At 48.2% G+C, this 10,221-nt stretch overlaps 1 protein-coding gene across 2 annotated transcripts in view; it reads left to right on the top strand.

Annotated features, from left to right (window-relative positions):
* The first annotated feature begins 320 nt into the window (after positions 1–320).
* Positions 321–10,221, top strand: part of Arhgef18 (Rho/Rac guanine nucleotide exchange factor 18) — a 102,247-nt gene continuing 92,346 nt past the window's right edge. The window contains exon 1 of one of the 2 annotated variants that reach the window (XM_051162939.1): positions 321–435. Coding sequence is in view for 1 of the 2 variants with exons in the window: in XM_051162940.1 (XP_051018897.1) it covers positions 7,811–7,901 (91 nt within the window). In the remaining variant the exon portion in view is untranslated. Of the gene's footprint in view, positions 436–7,790; positions 7,902–10,221 lie in introns of those variants that run through there. The other variant, XM_051162940.1, reaches the window with a different exon arrangement.

The following is a 10,221-nucleotide window of genomic DNA, read 5'->3' as shown; positions in this document are numbered from 1 at the left end:
GTTTGTGCACCCATGTGTTAGGGCGAGGCTCACACGCCCCGTTCCTCTTCAGCAGTTGGCTCCACAGGAAGCTATTGGGTGGGGGTTCAGTGGTGCTCCCCTCTTGACTCCCTGTCTTACTTCCTCGTGACACCTGTAGCAAGTCCAGGCTGAAGGTGGACTCCCAGATTCCTTCAACCCACCTCCTCCTGCTTTTTATTCTCATTGTAGACCCCGCCCCGCCCCCACCATGCTGCTGCCCGCTGCCCCGAAGTTGGAGACAAAGAAAACCGGTCGTTGAGAAAGAGGAAATTATGCAGAGTTGAGCCACCCTGTGGTTAGCCTGGCCCCTGCGGGGGCCGTGTGCCCCTTAAAGCCCTGGCTGTCTGACACGGAGACTGCAAGAGCTGTTAACAAAGCTAGCTACCTCATTCAGCAAGAGTCGAGAGCCAGTGGGTAAGTAACCATCTTGGGCAGTGGTGGACAGACGGGCCCTCAGGGATAAAGCAATAATGGGTCTGTGGGAACCTGCGAGGCAGCAGATCAACTGCTACAGCCAAATCACAACCACGCCAGAGTGGGACAGCTGTCTGTCCCTCGTGTTTGCTCCATAGAGATCAGTAGTATTCCTAAAACGACCCTTAAGGGTGATCCGGATTTAGCTCCCTTGGTGGGGTGCTTGCTTTAGTTAGCATGGGCAAAGCCCTGGGGTTCATCCCCAGCACTTTGTAAATCAAGACTGGGTACTGCATGCCTGGCAAGCCTCGCTTGGAAGACAGAGGCAGGGAGGATCGGGAGCTTATGGTAATCCTCAGTTTTATAGAGAGTTTAAAGGCCACCTGATCTACACCTGATCGACCCATGCTGGAGTATGGAGGAGCACTTTGTAAGCAAAGGCTGTGTGGGAACAGGAGGAGAAGGGGGCAGGGGTGAGAGAGAGACTTTAAGCTCCCCTTCATCAGGTGTCCATGTCCCTTCCTGCTGTGGTTTGTTTTACTTTGGAGTCTGGGTCTCACCATGTTTGCCGCCAACTCCCGGTATCCCTCCCTGTGCCTCCTCAGCCCTGGGATGACAGATATGCACGCCTGCCACCTCACCCTAGCTTGACCTCTTCACCTTTGAAAGCATTGATTCTGGGGTTACACACAGACTCAGAGAATCCCTCTTTCAAAGCAAACTCAAGACTACCAACTGCTAAAGAGCAGAGCTTTTCATGTCTTCCAAAGAGGGACGGCCCTCCAGCTGTGGGCCCTCAATCTTGGGGAGTGGTCCAGCTGCAGGAACCACCCACCACAACTGCCCTGAGGGGAGTGAAGTGGGGAGGCAGGCTGTGGTCTGTATCAGGCACACCCAGGCCTACAGCTTCCTCAGGCCCTAGTATTATCTGTTGACTTCAAGCACTCTAGGGTGCAGGAAGGCGACCCCCAGAGTCTTGCAGAAGTAGGTTTAGAGCGGACCACTCTGATAGAGGTGATGAGTTAAGTGAGAAGGAGGTTTTGAATGCAGCAGCCACAGGGCTGACCCTCCAAGAGAGTCACCTTGGTTTGCAAAAGAGGGAAAATGAAAGTTGGACTCACCTTTGAGTAGCCTTCTTGTGACTGTAAGTTTCTGGAAAAGACAGCTTTTCCGTGGGTCTTAGAGCCATCAGAATTTTAAATTCGGGGCCAGAGGATATGGCACAGCATGAGGACCTGGGTTTAGATCTCCTGCATTCATGAAAAAAAAAAAAAAATGTGAGCATGGTGGTGCAAGCCCTAACATCCCAGTACCATGGAGGCAAGGTGGGATCCCTGGAGCTCTCTAGCCAACCAGTCTAGCTAAACTAGTGAACTTCAATGAGAATTAGTGAACTTCAGTGAGAGCCTGTCTAAAAAAATAAAAAATAATAAGGTGGGGGCCAACAAGCTGGCTCAGCAGGTAAAGGCACCTGAGTTTGGTCCCCAGGACCCACATATGGAAAGGAGAGAACTGACTCTGAAAAGTTGTTCTCTAACCTCTGTACACACTCTGTGGCATGTGCACACACATACATGCATACATACATACATGTATGCATACATGCATGCATGCATACACACATACATGCATACACACATACATGCATACATACATGCATACATGCATACATACATACATGCATACACACATACATGCATACATACATACATGCATGCATGCATACATACATACACACGCATACACACACACAAATTAATTAAAATAAGGTGGAAAGCAATCGTGGAAGACACTCAGTGTTAACCTCCTGCCTCCACATGCATACATACTTGTACACACACCAGCATGAGCACGTGCATAGACCACACACACATGGTTAACTAAGCTCCCCAGTATATCTGGGCTGCATTATCTCCACATCCCAACTCCTAACACAGAGCTAGGAGCAAGCTTGTGGTCAGTCCTGTAGTTACTGCTCCCTTAGCGTGTCATTTTACAGAGGCAGTGTTTGAATCCTAGCACTCCCAACTGTGTGTGATCACAGGTCCTTGCACAACCCCCACGGGCCTCTTTATGAGCACCTGTGTGTGAGAGGGATCCTGAGGTCACGCACGTGAGATCTTTGAGCTTGGTGCCTGGCACACTGTAGCAGCTCAGAAAACATCACTGGCCCCGCCTTTTCCTTTGTTCTGTGTTCTTGTGGTTAAAGCCTTGCTTCCTGGGCTGTCCCCACCCATAAAACATGTGTATGTCACAGTCACTTCCTGCATTGTACCTCAAAAGAAAGCCCAGTGGGGGCTGGAGAAGATGGCTCAGTGGTTAAGAGTACTTGCTGCTCTTGCAGAGGACCAAGATTCCGTCCCCAGCAACCCCACGGAGCGCCTCACAACCACCTGTACCTCCAGCCCCTTTTAGATCCCAACACCATCTTCTGACCTACAGGGCCACTGCATGCCCAACACACATGGGGTGCACATACATACATACACGTAGGAAAAACTACATACATAAAATTTAAAAAAAAATTATTTTCGGAAGAAAGATTCACAATGTACCATCTCTCCGTAGCCTCACTGTCCCTGTTTCTCTGAGGTTTTTCAGTTTCAACCCAGGTCTGAAAATCCTACATAGCACGAAGTACCCTGAAAGCCATTGACTACTGAAAGACGCACCTTCAAAAGTACCCTGAAAGATGTGGATTACATTTTGATTACTGTCTTTTATGATCTTTGCCTTCCTCTCTTTGTTGTCTCTTATGTTTGAGTTTTTATTTTATTCGTTCATTTACTTTTAAATTTTAATTTTATTACTTTTTTCTTTTTCTTTTTTTTTGATTTTTCGAGACAGGGTTTCTCTGTGTAGCTTTGACTGTCCTGGACTTGCTTTGTAGACCAGGCTGGCCTCGAACTCACAGCGATCCACCTGCCTCTGCCTCCCGAGTGCTGGAATTAAAGCCGTGTGCCACCACCGCCCGGCAATTTTATTACATTTATTTATCTGCGTGTGTGTGGGGAGCAGAGGACAACCCCCAGAAATCAGTTTTCTCTGTCCCACCGTAGGGATCCTGAGAATAAGACTCGGATTGTCAGACTTGACAGCAAGCACCTTTCCCTACTGAGCCAACTCGACAGGCCTGGGTTGTTGACTTTTAAGACTTTTTATGTCAGGGGTTGGAGCAGATGGGTACAAGTACCGTCAGAAGCCAGGAGAGGAAGATGGATTCTCTGGGGCCGGAGTCATGGGTGGTTATAAGCTACCTGGTGATAAATGCTAGAACCAAACTCATCCTCTGGGAGAGAGAGTGTGGGAGAGAGAGAGTACATGTGGATGTATGTACATACACACACACACACACGTGCGCACACACACACACACACGCATGTACACACACTCACACACACGTGTATGTGTGCACACACACACTTTTGGAATTCAGTTCTTTCTTTTCACAATGTAGGTTCCATGTACTCAGGCTTGGGGACAAGAGCCATCTCACCAGCCCTTGTTTTATCTTTTTGAAACAGAGTCTTTCCATTTTCCCAGGCTGGCCTGGGACTGAGAACTTAACCCCAGGCTGGCCTCAAACTCCTCCTGATCCTCCTGCCTCAGTTTCCCAAGTGCTGCCATTACAGCCACACACCAACATGCTCAGCACTTATTGTTCAGTTTGTTTGGTTTTTCAAGACAGGGTTTCTCTACATAGCCTTGGCTGTCCTGAACTCCCTTTGTAGACCAGGCTGGCCTCAAACTCACAGAGATCCTCCTGCCTCAGTCTCCCAAGTGCTGCAATTACAGCCATGCCCACTACACTTTTGTTCTGTTTTATGGCTGGCTATGGCTGTTGGTCTAGTTGAACTTTATCACAGCTATATAGGCATGGAGAAGAGTGTGTATGGGGCAGGTCTTGCCATGGTTTCAAGCAACCACTTAGGACATTAGAAGGTATCTTAAGGACTGGAGTGATACTTAGTGGGTAAAGAAAAGCACAGTAGTGGTTAACTCAAGAGTTGCCAATAGGGCTAGAGAGATGGCGTAGCAGTTAACAGCACTAGCTGCTCTCCCAGAGGTCCTGAGTTCAAGTCCCAGAGACCACATGGTGGTTCACAATAATCTATAGTGGCATTTGGTGCCCTCTTCTGGCATTCATGAAGACAGAGCACTCATGTACACAAAAAACACATACATAAATAAACAAATCTTAAAAAAAAAAAAAAAGAGTTGCCAATAATGCATCAGTGCCAAATTGAGTGAAAGAAATTAAAAGCACTCCCCTTTGGAGCAATTTTACCAAGAAAGAGGCCAGATTTGAACTCTTAACTTCTTTCTCCTAACATCTTCCATCATTTTCTGACTGTTCATTCTCTGAATCTGTGCCTGACCGAATGCTGTCGTAAATCTGTCCCTGTGTCTGTGTGTCCATAACTAAGGGCTTTGCTTTGTGTTTATTGGACAGTAGAGGAAGTCCTGCTTAGGTAAGGAACAAGGATTTTAAAAGGGATCGAGCCACCGACTCCAAGTGACTCAGATAACAAACACAACCATAAACAGACTTACCAGCCTACGTTGTACCCTCATCTATGGTGAATATTTATCTTATAAGGTTCCTTTTGACCTGTTTTGCCTCTCTGAGAAACAACTAAGCTGAGCCATAGCACATGGTATGCTTGGATCATGTCCGGTCCATTGCAGAGGACATTTGGGTCCTCAAAGATGCCCTCCTACCCTCACTCCTTTCCCTCTCTTCTGTTTCTTTTCCTTCCCTTACCCTTCCTTCCTCTCCTCTTCCTCTACTCCCCTTTCTTCCCTCGCTTTATCTAACCGGGGAGAGGGAGATATGGTCTGAGGAGAAGACAGTGGTCAACCCAAGTAGAACACAGAGAAATAAGACTAAAGAGAGACCCTGGGGGCCATTTAGGTGCTGGAGATGGAGAGAGGGATTCAGAATTGCCTCTGGTTTGGTCTCTCTCATGGTGGGGGCAGAGGCAGGGTAGAGGGTGGGGACAGAACCAGAGATAGTTTAAAATTATAGTGTTGGGAAATTGTGTACCCACACCACCGTTCTGGAATTTGCTTTTAGTGCAATGTTGCCAGAGTTTCGTAGACAACTCAACATTTTATTCTGAAGGGTCGGGGCTGCTCTATGAGATGACTTTATCCTCCTGAGAGTGAACTGAACCAAGGAGACAGAGCCTGGAGCTTGGGGACGTACAGAACAAAGCCATATGTGGGCTTCTACCGCCAGGGGGCAGCACCTGCACAGAGACGGGCAAACGGTCATGCGCCTGCCCATGGGTATTGCAAAGGCTTTCAAAACTACTGATTTTGTTATTGTTGTTGTGATTGTTGTTATTGTTGTTAGCATACAAGGAAATTGAGTGCATTGTAAACATGCCCTATTTTGTGCTTATTTACATGCCCATGCCCTGCCAATATATCCTCTTCTCTTGCTTGACTTCTTTCTCCCTCCAAATGGTCCCCACTTCTGTTTCAATTATTTTATATATATTGGCAGACATATTCAAATATATGTCATTACACTCTGTCTTCATTTCCTCTTCTCCCTTGCTTTGACTACTTCTTTCTCCCCAGTTCTCTCTCTCTCTCTCTCTCTCTCTCTCTCTCTCTCTCTCTCTCTCTCATATTCTCTCTCCCTCCCTCTCTGTCTTTCTCTCTCTTTCATGTAGCCCAAGCTGGCCTCAAACAAACACTGTATAGCCTCTCTTTGTATTTCGATGCCCTACACACATATAAGCGTGAATATATGTTTAATTCTAGATCACACGTGAAAGAAAAGAGACAACATTTTTATCCCAGAGTCTGCTGCTGCTCTTTTCTTCAGTTCCATCCATTGTTCTATAGATATCACAATTTCATTCTTCACAGCCAAATAAAAATTTCAGTCCACTTTAAGCCTTGAACTCTTGATGCTCCTGCCTCCACCTCCTGAATACTGAGAGTCCCGGTGTATACAGCCACACCTGGCTCTTCCTCGATGCTCAGACGCGAGTCCACCTACACAAAGTTGAAACTCAACCAGGCATGGCGGTACGCACCCACCATCTCAGTCCTGCGGAGATAGAGACAGGGGGCTCAGGAGTTCAAGGTCACCCTCTGCTCTATAACAATGTTGAACAGCCTGGAATACTTGAGGTCTTGTCTCAAGAAAGTCAAAAGCAGGGCTGGGGGTATGGCTTAGTTGGTAGGGGTTGAACCTAGCATGAAGGAAGCCCTGGTTCTGTTCACACCACCGCATATACCGGGCACATTTGTCGTGTCAGCACCCCCAAGAGGTTAAAGTAGGAAGGTCAGGAGGTCAAGGTCATCCTTGACTACACAGGTCGTTCCTGGTTGCTCTAGACCTTTTCTAAAAGAAAAACCACGTTCTCCCTCATATGCAGGTCCTATCCCATAATGCACATGGGTATATCTGTAAGCAGCTTTAAGTGTGGATGGAGCATAACACTGATGGAGCAATGGGTAATGTTAGACGATAAGGAAGGACATGTGACATGAGAGGGGACATAAAGCTAACTGTTTTTTCTAGCTTCGACTCTGCCGTATTTTGTTTTGTTTTGTTTTGTTTGAGTTTTGCGTGTGGTAAATAAGCTCATCGAGACGTAATTGACAGTGGAAGGAAAAAACCTGAAGCAAAGGCCCACAGCTTTGAGGTGGCTACTCAGACTGCCGAGTCCACTGAGATGTGCCAAATGTGGCACGGGGAGGTGATGGGTTCAAGCGGTTTCCTTAAACCAGACCACTAGGCCACACTAGCCAGCCAGTGTAGCCTAATGGGAGAGCTCCAGGCCAGCGAAAGACACCGTCCCCAAAAACAGCATGGCCACTGCTCCTCACGAATGAGCCCGAGGTTGACCTCTGACCTTCGAGTGCATACTGAAGCACACACATACACCATATAAAAGACTCACATTTAAGCGTACAATCACAAACCATATATATGTGTGTGTGCATTATATATGTGACAGAGAATATTTGTATTCTCTGTGTACATAAATAATTGCCCCCATCAAACACACTATGAATTGCACATGAGCACAGAAATACACACAGAAACAGACAGAGAGACATGGCCAAACTCCCCCTTCAGAATGCAAGATGGGCTTATTTTTCTCTCAAGAATAACTGGCCCCTGGGTCAGGGCTGAAGGAGACCCGAAAGTACAGGGCCCTGCCTTGCCTCTGCCCCTCTCCACTGCTGCACCGTTCAGCTCTCCTCCTCCAACCCAGGCTCCCATCAGCTGATGTCTCTGGCAGGCCTTGGCTGCAGTCTCCGCCCCCTTGCTGGCAGCCAGGTTCTGGCAGGGATCCCCAGTCTGAGCTTTTGCTCCCTCGGGGCGTGAGCTGGACACCCTACTCACATGCATGAGGTACCGATGGCTGACTCGGTGCTCAACCACTCCTGGCCGGCTCTCTCCAAGCTGTGGATGAAAAGATGGGCCTTTAAGCGAGGTAAGGAGGCAAGAAGTGGACCATCACCCAGGCAGAAACCCCTAAGCCACTGGCTTACTGTCCTCACGGGTGATTTTTTGTTTTTTTGTTTTTTTGTCATTTTTGTTTTGTTTTGGTTTGGGTTTTTTTCGTTTTTGTTTTTGTTTTTTTCTTAGCTGATGTCCAAGTCAGCCTCAGAGACCATTGACCCTCAAATTTTCCCAGAGCACCAAGGACCTTCATGAACATTGGGGTTCCATCTTTTCTCTCAGAAATTGTCTCCTCGATGCTTTGTGAGAAATTTACAGCAGGAGAATCCACGATATCACCAATTGATGTGCTCAGTCACGGGAGCTAGTTAACCTGGGTCCCTGGGTCATTGTTTCCTGGGCCCATGACAGGACAAGCTAATTGTGGAATTGTGGAGGCAGACAGTTTAAATGGGGAGATTTGAGGGAGCTAAGGATGGAGTTAGTAGGGTGCTCATCTAGTTTGCACGAAGTTCCATGCCCAGTATGCTGGTCCGTGGCGCTCATCATAGCCATTGGGAGGGAGAAGCGAAGGATCAAGAGTTTAAGGTCATCCTTGGCTACATAGTTGAATTCAAGGCCAGCGGGGACTCCATGAGATGATGTCTCAAAAAAGAAAAGAGCAAAGGAGGAGATTTTAGATTCTGAAGCATGCACCTCCCTCAAATATGCACACTTATGCAAACATGTAATCGTACACACACACACACACACACACACACACACACACACACACACGTTCATGTTCTCCCAGAGTGGCCAGGCCTTGGCTTAACTATGTAGGGATTAGATGCTTGTATTACGTTTCCTGTGGCTTGTATGATCATTCCTAACAAAGAGACCATTCCCTACGTCCTCCGTCCTGCCCTCCCTCTCTCTCTCTACCTTTCTTCCTTCCTTCCCACCTTTTACGACAGCATCTCATGAAACCTGAGCTGGTCTCAAATTCACAGTGTAGTGAAGAATGATCTAGAATTCCTCCTGCCTTCCTTCACCTGCCCTCACCTCCCCAGTGTTAAGATGACAGGCATGTGCGGGCACACCAGAGAGTGCTGGGAATGGAGCCCAGCACTTCAGCCATGCAAAGAAAGAGCTCTACCCACTGAGCTACCCTTGAAAAATAACTGAATGGTGTTCTGGTCACAGAAGATGGGTGGACCGTGTGATAGGGGCTGGCCCATACTCTCATGGCAACCTTGGTTTTTCTGGCCCTACAGCCACCTACTCATAGCTGCTGCCGGGTTCAGACTTTCATGTGTCCTGACCACCCAGGCCACCTGCAGGAGCCTAATCCTTGTCCAGAGTATCATAAGGTTCCACAGTGAAGGCAAGTGGGTACAGGGGGGTACACCTGGTCATCTGATTCACATGCTCTCTCTGTGCTGGGACTGGAAAGCAGGTGGAGGCACTAGAAGACCCAGACTGTGTGCTGGGGCTGGAGAGACGGGGTGGCCTGGGAACTGGGGTGCAATCAAAGAACAGTCACTAAGAGGGAAGTTATTGATCCCCACTGAAGTTGGGCTCAGAGAGACCGAGCTTCTCACTCACACAACAAGCACTTATCAGAGGAGCTGGAGTTTGAAACCAATTCAGTTATGGGGCTGTGTCTTTGTGATGGGTTCTGATCATTAAGCAGAGCTGTCCATGTGGGCAGAGTCCCGGAGCCTGAGGAGGGTACCAAATCCATCTATAGCGGCAACCCCAGAGAATTAGCACACAGGGCATGGGTCACTAAGTTGTCCCTCTGTGGCCTGGGTCTTGGAGTCTGGCCAGGCAGCACACCCTGTTTTTGACTCCTAGAAGGTTGAGCTTATGATTTGTAGGCTCGGCAGGTGGGGGAGTGATCTGCAAGCTCTGACAATGACTGTTACACCCTTTTATGGCTGAGGCCACAGGGGCTGGTGAGGGAGGACGCTGCTGCGCTGCTGCCCTGGGCCTGAACCTAAGCTGAGAGGCTGCTCACTAGAGAGAAGCCAACGGGTCTGAGTCCCTCTCGCTGCTCAGGCTCTTTTTCCTTTAGCTGTGTTAGCCACAGTGGCTCCTTTACCCTGTTTCCCTGGTCTTTAGTCCAGAGGTGCAAGGGGAAAAGATGGTGTGTGTGTGTGTGTGTGTGAGAGAGAGAGAGAGAGAGAGAGAGAGAGAGAGAGAGAGAGAGAGAGAGAGAGAGAGAGAGAGAAAGAGAATACGCTATGTGCACGGGCCTCTGCTCCCCTGTCTCCACTCTCCTCTACCCTCAAAGCAATGAGATTACAAGCATTCATGGCCTCATGTGGCTTTTTACACAGATGCTGGGGACTCAAGATCTCATACTT

Source organism: Acomys russatus, chromosome 19, assembly GCF_903995435.1.
Source record: "Acomys russatus chromosome 19, mAcoRus1.1, whole genome shotgun sequence".
In the NCBI taxonomy this organism is placed as follows: domain Eukaryota; kingdom Metazoa; phylum Chordata; class Mammalia; order Rodentia; family Muridae; genus Acomys; species Acomys russatus.
Note: the sequence above shows the minus strand (reverse complement) of the source record. Positions and strands in the feature narration are given on the sequence as shown.